Here is a 22,315-nt window from a genome sequence, read left to right on the forward strand (position 1 = left end):
CCAGAGCAAAAAAGCAGTCAAAATTTAAATTATCCGTTCTCCTCCTCCTCCTCCCCGGATTTTTCTCAAGAAATACGTACATATCCTACAGCAACATACACGCATTTTTGAGAGTCAAAACAACAACAACACACCACCCCGAGCCTTGCAGCCCCGTCCGGACGGGTGGGAGGAACCTCTCGATGACTTGAGGGAGACCTGGCTTGGGTGTGGTTCCGACCGAGCCCTGGAGCTGAATCGGGGAGGACGACACTCCTAGTGAATTGATGTGGATGGCGCCTGCGGCAGTGCTCCACGCCCCCCGCCGGCGGATAGTCCGTTCTTCGGGAGAGCGAGAGAGATTGAATTGTTGGCAGTTGCTCTTTTTCTCTCTCTCTGGTTTCTGTTCTCACTCCTCCATCTTTTTCTTCTTCTTCTTCTTTCCTTCCCCTTTCCACAACCTCCACGAGTAAACGACGCTCCTTGGATTGTCGCGACGAACTTTCAAACCTCGGGCTAAGAGGCTCCGCGTTTCAGCTGGGTGTTTCCAGCTGCGAAACGCGCTGCAGCCGTTTTCTGCCTGGTCATTTACGAAAGAAACATATTCACGAAGACTCTTGAAGAATGGTCCCTTTCAGGCGCGGCCGGCGACAGAGAAAAACTCAAGTCGCGCATCCAAGAATTGTGCAAACGGGGCCAGAGCCTCTTCCACGACTCTTCCCACCGTCCCTCCCTCCGCGCGTACGGGTCCCATTTACGGATCGTTACCTCCGCCGCTTCTTCGCGCACATGCACAACACACGCTTCCCTCATTTAGAAACAGACACACACATTCAGGTGCGCGCGCGCGCGCTCGCGGATCTTCAGCGCTCGCACATGCGTAGTGACCGCAATTCAACTTTCACACGCCTGTGGTGCGCCTGGCTGGGACCTCGGCTCAATGAGCGCGTGTCTGCAAGCTCAGTCTACGGGAGGGCTTGGGAAAGCGGGCGGCGGAGGAGGCGGCGGCGGTGCGGACGCTGCGCCGCAAAAGCGCCTCAGCCCTGGAAGGATGCAAGGTTTTAGAGGGGGCGCCGACGAAGCATCGCGCCGTAGATCCAGCTGGCGGCTCTTCCCGGCGAGGGGACGCGAAGAGCGAGAGGGTTTCTTCGTGCAGAAGACGTTGCCCGGTCCGAGATCCCCGACGCCCGTGTCTTTGCTGCGAATCAATCCATCCGCCTGGGGAGGAAGCGGGTTCCCTCTCTCATCCGCCACTTGCCGGCTGAGCCCCACCAGTTCACAGGGCGGGGTAGGGTGTTGCCGCCCCCGAGCTTCCCTTGTGCGCCTCACAGAGAGAGGACCCAGCCCAGCCAACATTAGCATCAGCATCTCTCGCTCCAGCTGCTGCTGCTGCTTCTGCCGCCGCCACCACCACCCTGCCTCCCTCCCCCTCCTTCCCAGGGACCTGCATCCCGCTCGTCCAATCAGGGCCGGCTCTGCCTGCGCCACGTGACCCCGGCGGGCTGAGAGGACCTGCTGCTTTCCCAACGCCAGAGGGATGCGGGCGGCAGAGCAGGAGAGGAGGCAGCGGCGGCGGCTTGGCTGCGAAGCGCCTTGACGCTCTTTTCTCCAGCTCAGCCCAGCCCGACCCCTTATGGCAGCGGCTGCTCCAGCCTCCTGGCTCTCCTCCTCCTCCTCCTTCTTGGCCGCCCTTGCTCCTGCCACTCCCCGGGCTGGGCTAGGCCCCTGGATATCTCTGCCGAAACTCTCAGGATCTTCACCATGCTAGTACTTGGGTGCTGCTTCTTCCTAGCTTCCTGTTGGCTGGGCCCCCCGGGATGCTAAGTCGCCCCCGACGCCTCTTGCTGCTCGCCTGTCCGAGACCGACCTGCTTTGGGGAGCTTCCCTCTCACGACCGCTCGAGAGTTGACTCCAGAAGTCATGGTGTTGTGGGAATCTTCCGCAGCTCGCCAGTGCAGCAGCTGGACACTTTGCGATTGCTTTTGCTGGTTGCTTCTGCCGGTGACACTGCTCATCGTCGCCCGGCCGGACAAACTTGCAGCCTTCCCTACCTCCTTAAGTGACTGCCAAACGCCGACCGGCTGGAATTGCTCCGGTAAGCTTGGGCGGGAACGTGGGGCCAGAAATGGAGTCTCTCCCTTTGTAAGCAAAGGCATCTTTTTTTTTTTCGGATGGGCGAAAGAGGAAGAGAGTTCGAGGGGTGGGATTGATGCTCTTCTGAAAAGCGGCCCACCGCGGGGCTGTCTGGAAGTGTTAGACAGACTAACGAGCTTTTTTTGCTACTTCCATCCCGCCTTGAATTGCCTCTGTTCGACACTGACTTTGGATGGGGAGCTCCCTAGGCTTGGGTTGTCTGAACGCAAACTGACGTGCCGGCAAAGGGTGGATCTTGTAAAATGATTCTTAGGACGCTTGCCCATTATTCAAAGTTAGAGCAAGCAAGCAAGAGATAAAAAGCAGCACTTAAAAGGGATGGTCTTTTGTTCAGGAAAGTCTGGACTGCTTACTAAGAACCAGCAAGTCCATAAAGCTCATTTCCACTTGCCTTGTGGCTTTGGGCATTCTGCGCAGATTTTTAGTTCTTTGGGATGACCATGAGTTCTTTCCTTCACACCCTCTTTCTCTTTCTCTCTTAACTTTAAAATGTGAGATGCTTTCTGGAAAGGAAGAAATTAAATTGGAAGAAAGACTTTATTCCCAAGAAGAAAAGCAAAGTATTAAAAATCAGGTCCAAAGCTGCCTACTGTTTCTGAAAGCTGCTATTAAGCAGGCTTCCTTTGCCTTATGTCTCTGGTCAGTCTCATTCCTGCTCAAAGTGGTTTTCCAGGCACCCTCCAACTGAAACCCTCTAATTGAATAAGGAAGAGGCAGCACCAGAGAGTTATTATTACCTCTCCCTATCAGTTGTCTTTTCGGTTGATCCAGCTCATCTTCAAAAGGTTAATTGTTCTTGTGTCTGGAATGTGCTTACCAGCTGTGCTATCATGCTTCCCACATGAGCTTGACTTCCAAATGTTTCTGGAAGTATTTTCCCTTCCAGTGAAAATGTCTATATTTCTTATGTAAGGACCCTGTGCATCTATAAATGCCCAGTGATAAAAATGGCAAGCCACTAGAAAAATGCAGCTTCTTCCCCTCATAAAAAGTGTGAAACTCTGAATCTGAAGCAAAAGCAGATCTTTTCTCTCTGTGTACAGAAGGTGGGGACAATACCTGCTGAATACATCGTTTTCTGCAGTTTTCTCATCTTGATTGGCTTCATTTGGTTAAGGCAAACAAACCCAAAGCTTCATATCTCAGTCACCTTTGCAGTATCTGTAGGATTTAGCCTGGTATTATTGTTCTGTAATGTTAAAAGTATTCCCCAAACTACTTCAGATACATTACAGGAATGGCATGACTATCCAAGTCATTCAGAGCAATGTTGCCTTTGCCCTAGAGTAACGTTTTCATTTTTAAAACACAGCCGAGCTCTACAACCTTAGAACATAAGGATCATATGAAAGCTAGATTCGGAGCCTGAAAAATGGCTGTTTTCTTTAGTCCCTTGCTACACACCCTCAGAATAGGATGGCAACTAGCTGAGGTCTGACAACTGGCTAGGCATTTGTGAGCTGACTCGCTAGCCAGATCTGTTAACCTGCCTATCAGAACTGGAGGAAAGGCTCTTTCAGCAGCTCTTTGCAAAACCTGCCGCCTCCCTCCTATTAACCTGGAGGTGATCAGTCTTCATTGGAACCAGGCAGCCTATCACAAAAATCATGCAGCTGGTTTATCTTTATTACTAGAGGAGCGTTGAAGAAATTCCCATTTTAGACTTAGGGACAAGAAAAGCTGTTAGGAGGGGCAGGAAATGTGTTGCTTTACAAGCAAATGTTTGATTTTTGAGAAACTAGAATCTCACAGAGAAAAAGGTGAGGTGGCAGCAGCAAGGTGAGTGTGCCAGAATAGCAAACTCCTTTGGAGAAAGGATGCTAGCCAAAGTGGGTATGAGAAAATAGCATATGCTTCTTCCATAAGGATTGTTGTGCCAGGTGCCTAAAAAAGCAGTTGCCCTGTTCCCGTCCCTTTGCCAGACTGAAGCTGACAGCATTTTTCTCTTCTGTTTGAGGTTATGATGACAGAGAAAATGATCTCTTTCTCTGCGACACCAATACTTGCAAATTTGACGGGGAGTGCTTAAGGATTGGTGATACCGTGACTTGCGTCTGTCAGTTCAAGGTAAGAAGATTGATCTCTCATTCGGTAATTCACTAATGAGAATACAAATCAGGAATCTTGCCTTACAAGCCATCACTTGGCAGTTGATATCTCTGCACGGAGAGAAGTCAGGGAGAAAGGCTGGCTGCAAGTTTAAAGAGCTGGCAGGATAGCCAACTGGTGTCAAGAAGATAGAGTCTCTGGGAAAAAAATGAAGATGTTCTTCCAATGCTTCCTTAGATGCTTGCGGGGGATCTAAGCTTGAACTGTGGTGGCCTTTATAAAATCAGTTGTTCTGCTCATTCTCCATTCTCCTAATCAGGCAGATCTTCAGTTAAAGATTGAGCAGGCCGTACTGATCTGATGGGTAAAGAAGGTCTGTATGACTTCAAATATTGGAGAGAAGGTTGTTCTGTTCCTCCAAGAGAGAAATCTATCTTGGTTGGCTGGAGTCGGATTCCAAATCCAAGAAAGTATAAATATTACTTGAATCAGTTTCTCAACCAATCAGCCAATCTCATTGTGTACATATGTTGTCCACTGACAATAAAGATTTGAAATTGAAATTCTACTGATTTTAAGGGTGGAGTCCACATTGTCTGAAACAAAACTTCCTATGTGTTAATAAACCTGAAGGTGTCTCTCTGGAAGGGTGAAGGCAAAGCTATTCTTAGTTAAGTGAAATGTAGGAACTGCTGCTGTGTTAAACTGGCACTTAGAAGCAAACATTACTTGGGAATAAGTCCCATTGGTTTCAGCAAGCTGCATTTCTTTCACAGAATTCTGCCTAAAATGGCTTATTACAACCAGTTTCTGCGCCCTAAATGCATGACTGAAATCAGCACAGTTTCCCTCCTAGGAGTGGTTTAATTTCAGACTTTAATGGAACATCAAGAAGGATAAATAATACTATATTTCTGCACAGATAAATTATTATTACATTTTCTTCTGCAAACATTGGAAGTTCATATCTCAAAAGTAAATCCCCCCCCCCGAATTTCATTCAAATTGAGTGTCATTCCTAGACTACAGTTCAATACGTGAATTTATACCACATTTTGTTTTCTTTGATTGCATAAAGTCTTTATTTTAATTTTATAGAACTTGTAAATTAGAACAGACTTTTAGCATGGGAAAAAAATCCTTCACTTTTAATTTATTTCATTTTATGATTTGTACTGTGCTGACTGTATTTAGAATATTTATGGTTTCTTTAGAACTTAATAGTCATTTTCAGACCTTTAATACCATATAATATGTTTAGTTATTCTAAGTCAATTAATATATTGGAAAAGTATAATCTTTATGACATTTGTCAATCCCTTGTTTACTTCTCTGTATCTTACCTTTTTTAGCCCATTGTTTGTTCTTTCTCTTTCTCAGTGAATATATTTTCTCTAAAATGTTGAATGAAATAGATGTTTACAAGTGGACAAAAAGAGAATAGAAACATTGTGTAGTGTTTTCAAATTGCTTTCCTTTGCATATTTCATTGTGTACCAAAACTGTATCGGAAGCATGCTTTAGAAGTAAAGACATCCTAGTAAAGGGGTGGGGGAATGGGAGGTTGTCCTTTTATAGCCTTACTTCCTCTCGGATTCCATAAAAATAATCACAGTCACAAAAATCACTAGATTAGCATCTAACAGTGTAGTAGTAGCAGCCATATGTGATAAGCCTTTAATTGAATAAGGATTCTCTAAGCATGCATGGCATTTCATAGCCAGTGCCTAATCAATCTTCAAATTAGGTATTAGGATTGCATAATGCTTGCTAAAGCCATGCTATGCACGTTGCATTTATATTTATGTTATCACTAAGCCTATAAATAACACTACATTCAAGTGTCATATTTGCAGACTCAAACTCTTGCCAAAAGAGGAGGTATTCTCTGTAAGTCTCAAATGAATCTCTTCCTTGAGTTCCTTGGAAGTTGCTTCTTCCAAGGCATTGATTTAATGCTTTGTCCTTGTATCACTGCCTGATGGGGAGTGGCAGAAAATTCAGCACCAACGGCAACAAACTCAAAAGCCAGCTCAGAGCACACTGACTTCCTCCTGTCTGGCTCCAGTTGGGCTTCACAATTGGTTTAAATTTAGGGAACACAGTGGACTGAAACAGGGGCTTTCATAACAGCAGAGGCAACAGAAGCTATTTCCCAAAGAACAGAAAGGGCTGCTGGGAGTATATGGAGTCTATTGAATCTTTCGTTCTCATGCTAAAACAACTCATTCCAAATTCTACTTGCTCAAAAGAACAAACCCTGCTAAGTAATGAATCATAAATGATTATAAATGCAATCAATACGACACTACCTGGGTTCAGTTATGCAGAATCCAGTTAATGCAGGACCTCTGCAAGGACTGAACATAGGGTTATTTTCTAACCCCAGAATCCCCAGAAATTCAAACCCTCCCAAAAGCTCTGCATCATTTGGCTTGGAAACCATTTCTCCTAATCCAGAGATGTACTAGCCATCATGGCTCCCCGCTGGAGTAAAAAAACTTGTTCCAGGTAGGGTTGCCAACAGAAAAAGCTTGTTATTGTGCTTTTACTCTCTGTAGTAATCTGACCATGATTTTCATGGGGAAGAAGAGGTCTGTTTGCCCATTTTGCTGCAGATTCAGACACAACACCCGGGACCACTTCAAAGGTTGATCATCTAGTTCCTGGGTTCACCCCCAACACAAAACCAAAGTTTAGAGCTGAACCCTAGGAGTCTTGTGCTTTATTTTATTTTTCTCAGCATGTGGTTCTAGGAAGCAAAGCATGATGAACTTTTTGCTTGTACAAAGAGATTAATTGTTCCATCAAACCTTGCTTGCATAGATGGTAGAAACCAGGACGTCTAGAGACATCCCACCCTGCAGTATGATTCAATCTAATAATGGAGAGAGAATAGTGAAAGTGAAAAGTAAAAAGAGAAAGTAGATAAGGAATAAATGTTCTCTTTTCCTAGGAACACTGTTTTTGGGGAGTTGAGAGGTAGGCTTTGCCACCTCTTCAAGTGCATCTTGATCTTCAGTCTGTTTATTCTGTCACCTAGAACCTCACTTTCTTGGAGTAGTACTGGAGATTGTTTGAACCCTGTGAAGACAGACAGACAGACAGACAGACAGACAGACAGACAGACAGACAGATAGATAGATAGGATGGATCGGATGGATGGATGGATGGATAGATGGTTATGGATAGATGGTTATGGATATACTGTATATAAATCCTTTATATTCTTTCACACCCATACATATGAGCGTAACTGTAGTAGTCCATTTGACTGCTATGCCTATAAGCCCCAAGACTGAATGGCAAGTTAATGCTGGTAAATAGGAAGAAAATGGTACTGCTGGGATCTGGCTTCTGGATAATATTTGGCTGAAGTCTGTCTTTACATTACTTCTGCTATGCCTGCTTATTTGGAATCTATCTTAAGAAAGATAAAAGTCAGTCTCCTGATTGAAGGTAACCATTAAGCAAGAATCCCAAAAGGCTGTGCCAAACTTTCCTTCCTAAAATCAGTGTGCAAAGGCCATGGCACCACCCTTCCTCTAGTCTTGTTTTCATTATTTTGTTTCCATCCAAGGAAATAAAATTTTCAAAATGCCTTAGCCTGAGCAAATGGCAGGTAGCCCGTTTGAAGAAATATGGCAGACATATCTATAAATGCGCAATCAACCTCTTAGATGTGTGTCATCTTATTCATGGATTCAGTCTTAAAGAGTTTTCAGCTCAGTTTCCCCATCAACTTGATATTCCTTTTATGTATATGAATTATGCAATTGTTATCTGTTGAATTTATATATTGTCAGATTCGGTTCAATTAGATTTTATATTAGACATCTACTGTGTGTTTGTAAACAGACACACCAGGATATCTGGGCAAAGATACATGTTTTCTGCAATATTTATTTATTTATATTTATTAAATTTGCTTGATGCCCATCTCTTTGCAAGGCGACTCTGGGAAGTTTACAGCATCTATACATCTATCTGTCTGTCTATCTGTATCTATTTGTCTGTTTGTCTCTCTATCAATCTATCTGTCTGTCTGTCTGGGTAGTGCGGTGGCTCAGTGGTTAAGATGCTGGGCTTGTCGGGTGGAAAGTCAGCAGGAAAGTTCGATTACCTGAGTGCCATGTGACAAGGTGAGCTCTTGTTCTTGCCCCAGCTCCTGCCAACCTAACAGTTCGAAAGCATGAAAATGCAAGTAGATAAATAGATACCACTTCGGTGGGAAGGTACCAATGATGTCATGGTGGCCACTTGACTACAGAAATGGCTTCAGGAAGCACTGGCTCAATGGCCTTGAAACGGGGATGAGCACTGCCCCCTATAGTTGGCAGTGACTAGAGTAAAATCCACAGTGTATTTGTGTGTGTGTCTGTCTGACTGACTGACTGACTGACACTCTCTCTCTCTCTCTCTCTCTCTCTCTCTCTCTCTCTCTCCATATGCATATGTTTGTATATGTATAAAATCACATTGAATTTGCAGTAAAATACAAGTTGTAAGTAACTAAAGCTGGGGAGAAAGGGAGTAGAATATACTGCTATTACTTGATCAACCAACTACAGTGTGATAGTCTCCAATTGGGGCCCCAAGACAACTGCCAGAGTCATGTCTTCAGGTTGTTGCAGAAAGTTTGGAGAGTGGCATCCAATTTCACCTCAGGTGAAGATGTTCCAAAGGGCTGGGGCCACAACGGCGAAGGCTCTTCTCCTGGATCCCGCCAACTAGAATATACACTTTTTCAATGCAATTTTTCCCTAACAATTTTTTTAAAATATAGTTTTCTTCTAACATTAGCTTTTGTGTCCCCATTGAGCTTAAAGTGGTATAGTCTGAAATATACCTTATTTTTCGGAGTATAAGATGCACTTTTTTCCCTCCTAAAAGAGGCTAAAAATTTGGGTGCGTCTTATACGCCGAATGTAGCTTTTTTGAAGCTTTTTTTCAGCCCTAAAAAGGTGCTAGCAAGTGAATCGATCTCCATGCTAAGCTTTTTTTCAGTGAAGCGATTTTCCCTGCTTTGTCTACTCCCTCCAACTCTCAGCTGTGAAGCTTTTTTTCAGCCCTAAGGAAGCACTAGCGAGTGAAACGATCTCCGTGGTTTGTCTACTTTTCTCATTGCTTCTCTCTCCAAAGATCAGTTGTGTTTTTATGCTCAGGTGCATCTTATACTCCAAAAAATACGGTAATCATGTTTTGTCCCACGTATTTGTCTTGAAGGTTAAATTAGCTTTGCTTGTTTAAAAATGAATGCTAAACAAATTTGCTACTCAGGTTATGCTCATATAAGATTATGCTATGTCCTAATAAACTTATACTCATGCTAATAAGCTTATTAGAACAACTAGTTTATTAGGGCTAGTTGTCTTAGTAAACTTATTATGTAGTCCTTCTAAGACCTTGGGTCCACTTTGGTGCTTAAGGTATATCATCTGTGCTGGCAATACAAGACATGTTTTCAAGGATGATCACAAGTTAAATCAGCTTAAATCAGGCTACTGTTGTTTGCCTTGGCTCGCTCTTTTAAAATGAAAAGCCTGGTCAACATTACAAGTCGCATCTAGCGGCTACTTCTAATTATTTAATTTCCTACAATGTCACTCTAGCCTCATGGGTAAATGGGAAAGTTAAAAAAGCTACAAAGCACGATCACACTGTGCTGCTGCTTCTGCTACAGGTAAGGATAGGCAGATTGCTAATAATCCTGTCAATTATACCATCTAGAATCAGTAGGACTGCTGATTTTTCTTTAGGCTCATTTTAAAAATGTAAGGGAAAAAAAAGTGTGCTTCTAGTCTTTCATATGACATGGGAGTATTCTGTGAGTCATTTTACCAAAATTCAGAGGGTTCTTTGACATGTACATTTCTCCAACATAGACGTTTTTTAACTGGAAAGTTCCTTTATAATTTCTGTCGTTCAATTGAGGAACATTTTCCGTAGAGACATTTCAGTAGCATACCTTTTTAGGGTTCTTTGCAAGAAGGGCGTTGTTGTCATTGTTGTTGTTCAATTACACAATGGAGGATGGCGTTTACTCGGGTCTCTTTAATTTTGGAACTGGACTTCTTTGGGATAGTGTTTTGTAGAATTGCACTGTTGTTAGCAGTAGGTTCCACTGGTTCCGAGGTGGTTTATTTTCTAGCAGTTGAATTTAGAAGTAGAACTGGAGGCATTTGGGAAAAAGCTGCTACACTGTGCCTATGATGACCCGGGCCTGGCACGAAAACAACACAGCCAGGGAACAGGTCTAACTCCCCTTCATTGCTCCAACTTTGCCCCCAAACGTCTCCATGTGTACTACAAGTCCTGGAGCAAAGCTTTCAAATGCACTTTCAGCAGCCTCTGGCTGCGGGCAGTTCAGTAAGCAAGATTAGCCAAACGGTAACTAGGGCCAGCAGTCCAGTAAGCAGGTTAGCCAAACAGTAACCAGAGCCAAAAGTCCAATAAGCCAGGTTAGCCAAACAGTAACCAGAGCAAGAAGTTCGGCGAAGCAGGCAAACCGGACAAGCCCCACAAGACAGAGCACAGTAATCTCCAGGCATCGGCAAGTGCATATGAAGCTCCACAGATTCAATGCTTGTTCCTGACAAATGCCCCTCCCCTGGCACCTCCTTACATCTCAATCCTCAGGTGTGCCTTGTGAAACTGGGTGGGGCACTCTCCTTCCTCGTAGCTGGCTTAGTCTGCATTGGTCTCGCCTTCTCTCTTCTCTCCCTGCTCTAGGATGAGGAGGGAGTGGTCCTTGCTCTTCTCCTGAGCTCTGTCTCTCCTGCTTCTCCCTGTCTGCAAGCCTTTCTAATCTTGAAAAGCTGTGTCTGGACTGACTGCCCTTCCGCAGTTTCCTCCAAGGCCAGTGGAGCTGCCCTCTTGATCTCTGTCGGCTCTTATTCCAGCTCATCTTTCCCCGCAGATTCAGACTCCAATGGGACATGACAATGCCATTGAGAATCAACCTTTCCCCATTAAATTTGAGTATCATAAAATGAGGTGGCACAAATGAGAGCTTGGCTCCACCTGCAGTTGGTGGATTGCTTGTGTGCGTGTGTTACTCTTTGGATCTCCAACAGTCTACAAAGGATAGTATTTATGACATGCATTAAAAGTTTCATCAGAAGATCTCTTCTTAAAAAAAAAAAACTTTCTCGAAGGCATGGGGTTAAGACAGATATGTCCTTCCTTGCCAACTAGATATTTTGTTTGGAGTTAGAAGATCTAGGCTGGAATCATCTCTCATTTTCAGAGCTCTGTGGACAATCATGTACAAGTTGAAATTTCTTAACTTAACCTGCCTTTGAATGGTAATTGTGACGGAGCTTCTATGGGAAAAGAGCAAGAACCGAAATGAATACATTAGCGGTAGCATGATCTGGAGAAATCAGGGTTTGAAACTTCATTACAGGATACAGTTTGTTTGTTTTTTTAAATAATTTTTATTAAATATTTTACATTTTTAAAATCAAAGACGTAACAGAAAAAGACAAAAAAGGAAAAGAAAGAGAGAGAGAAGAAAGAAAGAAAGAAGAAAGAAAGAAAGAAAGAAAGAAAGAACATAGACATACACCAAACGGTAAAATACAAAACATAAGTAACAACATTATATAATATTTTTACAGTTTTTTTTTTTAATTTGGTTACATATGCCTGCAAATTAGGCTGCTGGGGAAGATCCAGAAGCAAGGATCAATAATTGTTGTTAGAAACCCTAAACTGAGCTGGCTGGGATCAATGTAGATATGTACAGTACAGTGACCTTCTTCAATTAATTTTAATAGATAGGTTGCAACAAGTGTCATATAAATCCCACAAAATCAAGAATGAGAGGGAAATGCAAGTTTTTCAGATAGGGGCAAAGGCCCTACTTGAACTTTGAGTAGGTGACTATGGCTGTGCCTCAAAATGGAAGCAGGATTAGGACCAAGAAAACCCATGAGAAAAATTACATTTGCTTCAGTTCAGTGTGAACTGAATTAGTAAGCATTCTTATGTTTACCTCTTACACATTTATTAATTGGCCTCTAATGGTGTATTAAACATTTTACTCTGGTAACAACTTTTGGAATGAGAATAATAGTAGCATCCAAGATTGTGGTGGCCCTGAGAGTTTACATTGAGTCTAGACTTTAGTGTTTGTTTGTTTTTAATTATTTGTAGTGATGGGGTTGGGGAGAGAAATGACACTTTTTTTTTCCAATTCTGTCTTAGTTAAGTATCAAGTTCAGAAAATATGATGGAAATGAACTCTTCTCCTCCAGCCTTTCCTTGTTTATGAGTGAAACAGGAAGCTCTATCTGGACCAGGCCTAGGTGGTCAATTGGAAATTTGAAGAATCTCATGTCTGACGTTACCTGGGGTGGTTGCACCAGTCCTAGCAACCCTCTTTCACTTCCCTAAGTGCAGCTAGGATCAAGAAAATGAGAAGATGGCAGAGAGAAGGAGAAGAGAACAGATCCGATTGTGGTGATAAGGTGCTTTGTTTGCCGATTTGAATATAGATAGTCCTCGACTTACAACTTAGCAACCATTCAAAGCAGTAATGGGTTCCACTTACCTTCGCTACCAGTTCGGAACTGTGAGCGCCTGCACTGCACTTGCTTCACTCGGCGCACTGCACTTCTGCGCTATTGTGCTTGCGCAGAACCTTCTGCGCATGTGCAGAGCGTCTGTGATGGGTGGGCGGAGCCTCCAGCCGCTGCCACTACCAGTTTGCCCAAGTGGGGCAAACCGGTAGAAACTCAACACTGATTCAAAGTTACAGCAGTGACATATGACCAGTCCTCACACTAACGACCATTGCAGCATCCTCACATGATTAAAATTCAAACACTTGGTAACCAGCCTGTATTTACAATGGTTATAAAAATCCTGGGGTCAGGTAGTTGCCATACATAACCTTCTCAGCCATTTTCTCAGCCAATGGGGGAAGCTGAGTTTGCTTAAAGACATGATTCACTTAACAACTGCAGCAATGCACTTAAGAACCCTTTCAAGAAAAAGTTTGTAAAATCAGGTGCAACTCACTTAACAACCTCCTTGCTTAGCAACAGAAATTCTGGTGCCAATTATAGTTGTAAGTTGAGGACTACCATAGGTTTTTTTTCCCCTTTCCTTTCCCAATATCAGTTGGTAGTCACATTGCTTGGAACAATATGTTTCACTTCTGAGTCCTCTTTTTCCTTTCTCTTTCAACTGTGCCTGTAGGAAACCCCCGCCCCCCCCCAATTCTTAACATCAAGCTTCTAATGTCAATCTCAGAAAATATACTATTTATATAAATAAATATACTATTTATATAAATATATATATATATATATGTATATGTATATATATATGTATATGTATATGTATATATATATGTATGTATGTATATGTATATATATATTTATATATACTGTTTATATATACTGTTTATATATACTGAATATAGTATTCAGGCAATCAACCTAAGACTCGTGCAGGACCTGCAAAATCAGGAACCTGTCTGAGTACTGTCATACTGGCAAGGTAGCACAGCTCCATCAGTTGATCTCTGTAGACACCCACCACATGGAGTGTGTAACTTCGTTTATGATCAGGATAGGTAATTTGGCAGTTAAGAAAATGAAATCAGTGGAGGGTTTATTCAAGGCAAAAATTTGTGGCATTGATTCAAGCATCAGTATATCAAAGAGAAGAGAATCCAAGATTTGTATTTGCTTAGTTTTGATAATAGCACTTTTGATTTCCCAAAATTTGGACAAAGAAATAATACCTTTTGATTTTCTACACCGTCTGAGAAACAAACAACTGTAGATCTTTTATCTCATTCATAGTGCTAAATTCCATATCTTATGATGGTGTGACTAACCCCACTCTGTGCCAATTTAGCCATAATATTTATAATACTCTACCACATTAAGATATGGTGAACAATACAATTTTTAACTGAAAATAACCCCCTGTGTGCCTTGTAAAGAACATTTAAGTCATGGATGTTGAATTTTTAAAAAGTTCATTTTGACTTTAGCTTTTCTGCAACAAAGAAACACAACTCCTCTGGAATTTCTCCATAATTATTTAACGATCATTGTGTATACATCATAAGATTTAACAAAATAAATAATACCAGCTTGGTTATCTTGTTAAAATCCTGGCCTGGAAATCAAGAAACTCTGAATTCTAGTTCCTCCTTAAAACCAGTTGGGTATCTTTGGGCCGGTCACTCACTTTCAGCCCAACTCATCACACATGGCTGCTGTGAGGAAAATAGGAGGAAGGAGTATTAGGCATGTTTGCCACTGTGAGTTACTTCTAAAGTAATAAAGGCAAGATAAAAAAATATGAAATAAAATATGAGTCAAAATATTTTCCAGCCTAGGATGAAATTCAAAATTTCCTTCATCTCAGAATTGGACAAGAGTAACAATTGAATCTTGTTTCACTACTACTGATGGGATGGTGGATAAAACAAGGCAGAGGAAAAGCCACTTGGCCCATGTACCTTTCAGCATCCACTGCCTAATTTAGTCATCCTACTCAATTTAATAGTAGGGCCAGCCTACCTTAGCCCGAACCCTAACCCTTGTAGCAAACCTCCACCCTCCTCTCCCTTGCTCAGTGTATTGTTTTCATGCATTGAATGAAAAGTTATAATTTCCCCCAAAAAAACCTTTGCTATAGCAGAAACCGGTACTGCCTGAAGCTCCAGGTCTTCTTTCTATAGTTATACAAAATGTGTTGGTAGAATTAAGTAGAAGAGTGGAAAAAATAATATAACATCCATTTTCTCAAAGGGCAAGTTCAGATCAGATCGTTTGGAGTTGCGTGAACGCATTCTGATTTATTTCAGGAATTGTCTCCAGAAAGTCATCCATACTATTTGAGAACTCTACAAACAAAAAGAGCACCAGGCACCCACCAGATACTCACCGTGAGGGACTTCTGTTTCTCTACTGAGCACGCTTATTACACATCTGTTTCAAAAAGAGCAGACACTATTTCTTCTTGCAGAGAGCAGACCTACTGTATGAGCTCATTAGGGGATTCATTCTTAGTACTTTTCCATTTCTTCTAGACCTTTATACCATCTGTAGTTTGGCTTTGTCATTCCAAGAGGAAGCCAAATTATTTGGATAACCCCAAAAAAGTTATGGTAGCCAAGATGAGCATAGCTAGTTAAAGTCTGCAGAAGCCTGGCTTTAAAGCATAGGTCATGCTTGGAGGGGCAATTACTGCATGCACGAAGATAAGATGGAGGAGGGGATGCTTTAGTCTTTACCTCTTATTTCTCCAGCTGGAGACATTTGTAGAAGCCAGCAGGGAGAGAAATATCTGCTGGATGAGAATAAAGATAGAATTAAGCACAGAACAAAGGTCAAAAGTAGTCTTAAGTGAATTGCCATTCTGATCATGTGCCCAGGAATTAAAGTGATTGTAAAGTAGAACAATATCATAGTTGGAGTCAAGCCAATAATTTTAGAAGCTCAGTGCCAGAGATGGGGCTACCATTGTCCTATTACCTCTGTTGTGACTAAAATCGGAGCCCTTTTAAAATATTGTCAGGTCGGGTATGTGGGTGCATGAAATCAAGTATCCATTTACCAAGAAAAGCAAACTGGTGAAGTTGTACTCAGCCAGCAACCCTTACCTCCCAATCAGGGGTGAAATGCTCCCGGTTCTGATCAGATCTAGCAATCCAGTAGCAGTCGTGGCTGGTGGTTCAGCGATCCGGTAGCAATGGCGGAGCAAAGCTCTGCCCACCCGCCCGGGTATCATTACTTCCTGGTTAAAACCAGGAAAATGTGTTTTTTACCTTCTGCGCATGCAAAGAAAGTTTTGCGCATGTGCAGAAGGTCTGCATGCGCATGTGATGCAAGGCGTGTGCACTTCTGAACTGGTAAGGAAGGTAAGTGGATTTCACCCCTGCTCCCAGTGCTACCAGGAGATTGTCAAGTGCCGCCAATTTATCTCGTTTCCTTGTCGCTGGACAGATTAGCATCTTTCCAAAGTACTACTTTGTTGTAGTCCTCAAACCATCCCCTTCTACCCACCTGAGAGTATGTATCTGATCTCCAAAACATTATTGGAAATAAAAATGATGCCGGGTCCTCATCTATTTTTCCCATATTAAAAGTGTCCTGTAAACATTGACAGATAAGGGAAGGAATGTAGCAAGCACCAAAGGGAGAACTCTATAAGCACTGATGTCTCCCAGGAGCATCTTGTCGGTGTTAAGTGTACATTAGACATTTCAGGTTTTCTGCTACTTCTACATCATTTTTGCATTATTGCTACTCATTATCCTGCAGAGTCAAAAATATAAATCTAGTTAAAAAAAGCTGTCATGTGAGATACATATGACTAAAGGGAAATAATGGATGCTACTTAAATTCTCTCAAGAGTGAAATTCATATTTTAAGCTTCTCCGTGTGGGGTATGGAGCACATGAACTCCTACTGCTTGAGGGTCAGAGGGACATATTAAACCTTGCAATTTGCCAGTGAGTGAATATCATATGAGATGCACATGACCGAGAGAAACAATGGCTCTAGTAAGAGTCAGATATATGATACTTTTCTTTATGGAGCATACAGATCTGTGAAAGATCCAACACCATAAAATTTGTTTGACATAGGCTGGCCTGGAGCTCCAACCACATGCCAAAGAGGAAGCATTTTACAGATTCAGAATACAATAGAAATACAAACCTGAAAATGAGGATATTTCATGGCAATTAATTACTCTATTATTTAATCTAGTATGTATCTCTGAATATATATGTTTATACATCCATCCATACAGAGAGGGAATGCTATTAGACCTGCATAGAAAGGAAGAGAATGGAACACATTGGCTAATTAAATAATTAAAATAGATGAGAACCTGGCATCGTTAATTACGATGAACATAACATAATGTAGTTTTTGGTGGCTTATTCTTGTTCCAGAGAATTTCCCAATTAACTTCAGGCTGGAAACAAATCCATATCTGGCTTGGTACTATCCCCTTTGTATCTTTGGTCTCTACCCACTGTGGTCCTTGGTCACAAATTCATGCCTGTCCCTGAACTATCTTCTTTTTAAATTACATGATGAATTAATCTCACTAATATTTGTAATGATTTGGTCCGAAATATGAGCCTTTACTTCCTGATATTCAGTACTGTGCAGAATTTCTGCCATAAGAGTCTTCTCTCATCTGCACATAAGCAGCCGGTGGTGAATAGCCCAAACTAGCTACTTTGTAAGCAAGTGTGTGTATTAGAAGTATACAGGTAGTCTTTAACTTACGAGCCAGGAATTACAGTTGTAAGTCATGGTGGCCATTAAATGGGACAGCATATGACCATGCCTGTTTTTATAAACTTTTTTTTTTGCAGCAGTTCGTTAAGAATACACAGCAGTCGTTAAGCAAATTTCACAGCTGTTAAGCAAATCAATTATACCCAATGTGCAATTTTTGCTGGAAATCAGAAATGAATACCAGGAACTAGCAAAAAAATTGTCAAAAATTGTGGTCATGTGATTGCCAATTGCTGGAAATGGCTGTAAGTGTGAGCCAGTTGCCAAGAGGCCAAAATGTGACCATGTGGCTGCTGTGTGTATGTGTGTGTGTGTGTACACGCGCATGAGTGAGTCAGATCTTGAAAATCAAGTCCTAAGTGCCTTTTGAGGGGTAATTTCAAGCAGTTGCTAAGTGACCAATCATTAAGTGATCATTGAAACTACCTGTATTGTTGGATCTTTTACTTTTGATAATCACTAGGGTCTATTTACTTGATAAGCAGCTTTTCTATTTTTATCCCAAACTAATATGAAAACCGTAGGGGACGCAGTGGCTCAGGGGCTAGGACGTTGAGCTTGTCGATCGAAAGGTCGGCAGTTCGGCGGTTCGAATCCCTAGTGCTGCCGTGTAACAGGGTGAGCTCCCGTTACTTGTCCCAGCTTTTGCCAACCTAGCAGTTTCGAAAGCACGTAAAAATGCAAGTAGAAAAAAATAGGGACCACCTCTGGTGGGAAGGTAACAGCGTTCCGTGCGCCTTTGGCATTGAGTCATGCCGGCCACATGACCACGGAGACGTCTTTGGACAGCGCTGGCTCTTTGAAACGGAGATGAGCACCGCCCCCTAGAGTCAAGAACGACTAGCACATATGTGCGAGAGGAACCTTTACCTTTAATATGAAAACCATAAGGGTTGGGGCACTGATTTCTCTCTGCATACAGTAGTCAGGTGACTTCAACTCCTGCAGTGTGTCTTCCTCATCTAAAGGTAGATTAGGAATATGAGGAAGGCTCTTGGTGACCATCCCACCATCTACAAATATTTGGCTCAGTGGTGAAATCTTCCCCAGTTTGCCACCAGTTTGCTGCCCGTGCAAGCGCAGTGCGCGCCCAGCGTGCACTATGCACTTGCATGCACAGTGCAAGCCAAACGCATGCTATGCACATGCACATACACAATACATACCAAACACATGCTGCCTGCGTGTGCATGCGCAGTGCATGCAAAACGCACACTGGGTGCACATGTGCAGTGCACACCAAATGCACACTGCATGCACATGTGCAGTATGCACCAAACCCGCACTGACGTGGGAATGTAGTTAGAAACAGCAAGGGGAGGAACAGCTGTGCCGCGCTATTTAGATTCACCAGAAAGCAGGATTTCCTGCTTTCTATCAATTTTTAATCGTGTGGCACAGTTGATCATCAGAAATTCCGGTTCGGTAGCTTTTATCATTACCGGTTCGCCTGAGCTGGTGCGAACCGGTAGGATTTCACTGATCTGGCTCCCGCTTTTTACTCGGCTCTGTTTCAATTTGAAACACTTTGCAGGAAACTGCTCATCTCAAGAAGCCATAAGAATTGAATGTGGGCTTGCGATTCGTCGAAATCTTTCCCTTCCTCCTGATTTTAAAATTATAGCTGGTGGCGAAACTATAGGCACTTGTATCACTTCATACACAAACTGGAAACTCTACAAATAAGGAAGAGGCAGAGTACGTTCCCCGTCATTTTAAGCAGTCTGTCCTAATTGAAATTCCTGAAAAACTCATGTTTGCTGGAGGAAGGCAGCAGTAAGCACATGCCTTCCAGCGCTGAACAAGTAGCACGTTTGATAGATTGCAGCACTTCTACGTATTCATATAAACAATCACAGGCAAGGCTGTTAAGACATATTTCTGATTAAGATTTGATCACTGCCTGAATATATCAGATTCCTAGAGACTGTGCTAATTGTGTTAGTAAATTTTGCCAATTTACCCTCCAGCTCTGTTGGAAGCTTTGCTTAGACGCTGGATGAAGCCTGGCACTGCAGCTTTCAAATAAAATTCCACTTTGCAATGTATGCAGGCATTTTTGTTTTTTGTTTTTTTTGCAAAATGGCAGTTGTTTTTTTGAGGAGATGGATATTTGGTTTATCTTTCTTTTTTTCATTCTAATTCTAAGGTTGCTCAGGAGGGACCATTGGAAGCTTATCACATATTACAGAGGAGCTCAGATCAATTGGTCCTTGGTTTGTATGTAGTGTCTTGCTTGTTCTTGTTAATATTATACCTATTTCTTGGCTCAAGAAACCATTTTGTTTCAAAGCAGCAGGGCAAGAGATTTGGGAGAGTATTTGGAGCAAGAATAATACCTTGGATCATGTAAATGGGTTGGAACTTGATGGTTTATGCATTTCCCTCACTTTTTAAATTAAAAGATACATGTTTTCCCCACTGATTACCATATTTTTCGGAGTATAAGATGTACCTTTTTCCCTCCTAAAAGAGGCTGAAAATTTGAGTGGGTCTTATACACTGAATGTAGCTTTTTCTAAGCTTTTTTTCAGCCCTAACGAGGCGCTAGCGGGTGAAATGATCTCCGTGCTAAGCTTGCTTGCTTGCTTGCTTGCTTGCTTTATTTATTTATTTGTCACATATATATGTGCATATATAAGCATAAGCATGAAATAACTATAAGAATTTGATACAATCAAAGGGAACATTAGGACAGGAATGGTAGGCATGCTGGTGCTCTTATAGACCTCTTAGGAATGGGGTGAGGCACGCTGGTGCTCTTATAGACCTCTTAGGAATGGGGTGAGGTCAAGAGTAGATAGCCTTTGGTTAAAGCTTTGGGGATTTTGGGAAGAGACCACAGAGTCAGGTAGTGAAGTGATCTTCCTGCTTTGCATACTCCCTCTGACTCTCAGCTGTGAAGTTTTTTTTTTCCAGCCCTAACGAGGCGCTAGCGATCTCTGTGGTTTGTCTGCTTTTCTAATGGCTTCTCTCTCCAAAGATCAGTTGTGCTTTAGAAGCTGTTTTTTTATCTCCAAGCAGGGGACAAACCCCAGCAAACTAATGTGCTGAAGCTCACCAGATTAAGGATGCTAGCCAGATGAATACCTGGTAGGCAGATTCTTTTTTTCCTATTTTCCTCCCCAAAAACTAAGCTGCATCTTATACTCTGGTGCTTCTTATACTCCAAAAAATATGGTAAATTAAAAGGAACTGTTCCTAGAAAACAGCCAATATGCAAATACCTTTTTGACTGTCAATCCTCTACCCACCAAAGGCTTTTCAAATTGGTCAAAACCGTGATGGAAAAATGACTAATCTTGAAGCATCTGTGGGTAGCAAAAACCAGGACAATCAGTTGGCTTCCATCCAGTTGTCATTTTTGCAGCATAGATATGGTAGCTCCATTTCATCCTAAATTTAGTTAGCAGATTAGTTGTACAGGTAGTCCTCAATTTACAACAGTTCATTTAGTGACCTTTGAAGTTACAATGGAACTGAAAAAAGTGACTTATGGCCGTTTTTCACACTTATGACCATTGCAGCATCCCCATGCTCACATGTTCAAAATTCAGATGTTTGGAAACTGGTTCGTATTTATGCTGGTTGCAGTGTCCTGGGGTCATGGGATCAGCTTTTGCAACCTTCTGACAAGTAAAGTCAATGTGGAACCCAGATTCACTTAACAACTTGTGGCAAGAAAACTCGTAAAATGGGGCAAAAGTTACTTAACAAACGTTTCACTTAGCAACATAAATTTTGGGTTCAATTATTGTCATAACTCCAGAACTACCTGTAGTATCATCCAACAAATTTGAGTTACTTTTTGGAATTTAAATTTGTTCCATTGTTAATAAGGGAAAATAAGAATAAAAATGTTAAATGTATATCCTAGTTTGTTTGTTCCGGTATTGTTTACTCAAATAACCAAGAAGTCCTATAAACTTTCATTTTGTAACCTTGGAATCATACTATTAGCCAGCATTCTTAATCTTCTTTCATACCCCTGTACTCCATATTTGGGATTATAATCCATTTCTATCTGTAATGACATGTGGGAAAGACTTGCAGAATTGATGTCAGCCAATTTTTTTTACTGGTTTACCAAGTAGACCAGACAGGAAACACAGTCAGATAAGATAATGTAGCTTTACAATAAGGCAGAATTAACAGGATCTTGCAAGTTTGAAAGTACAGTTCTCCCACCATCTCCTTTTTATCCCAAGAAACTAGGGAGGGCCTCTTTTGAGCCTCTTGGCCTGCCCACTATCTAGGTTCAGGCTACACTATCTCTTATCTGACTGTTCCCTAGGGCCAGCTCTTCGCCTCATCTCCCAAGGTCTTTCCCACATACCATTACACCTCAAGCATATTTTTTAAAAAAATTAAAATTTCAAGTCCCTTGTCAGTTCTTTATTAGCTATAACAGTGCTGTGCTCTGTCTGCTGTTTCCACTACTTTCTTTCCTTGAACCATCTGCTTTGAACTGAGAGTGTATGCACCAAGACAAATTCCTTGTGTGTCCAATCACATTTGGCCAATAAAATTCTATCCTATCCTATCCCTATCCCTATCCCTGTCCTGTCCTGTCCTGTCCTGTCCTGTCCTGTCCTGTCCTGTCCTGTCCTATCCTATCCTATCCTATCCTAAGCTATCCTAAGCTATCCTAAGCTATCCTATCCTATCCTATCCTATCCTATCCTATCCTATCCTATCCTATCCTATACTATCCTATCCTATACTATACTATACTATACTATACTATACTATACTATACTATACTATACTATACTATACTATACTATTCTATCATCCAGAGTTACTGTTGAGTTGAGAGGGATAGGTTTAAATATAGAATAAAAACA

The 22,315-nt window shown here is 42.0% G+C and overlaps 1 protein-coding gene across 1 annotated transcript in view; it reads left to right on the plus strand.

Moving 5' to 3' along the window:
* Positions 1-849: 849 nt before the first annotated feature.
* The window catches only part of TMEFF2 (transmembrane protein with EGF like and two follistatin like domains 2), a 296,804-nt gene continuing 275,338 nt past the window's right edge, over positions 850-22,315 (plus strand). Inside the window, exons 1-2 of the mRNA XM_058188403.1 lie at positions 850-2,074; positions 4,091-4,200. Of these exons, the coding sequence (XP_058044386.1) occupies positions 1,900-2,074; positions 4,091-4,200 (285 nt within the window). The 5' untranslated portion in view covers positions 850-1,899. The remainder of the gene's footprint in view (positions 2,075-4,090; positions 4,201-22,315) is intronic.

This window comes from Ahaetulla prasina, chromosome 1 (assembly GCF_028640845.1).
Source record: "Ahaetulla prasina isolate Xishuangbanna chromosome 1, ASM2864084v1, whole genome shotgun sequence".
Lineage (NCBI taxonomy): Eukaryota > Metazoa > Chordata > Lepidosauria > Squamata > Colubridae > Ahaetulla > Ahaetulla prasina.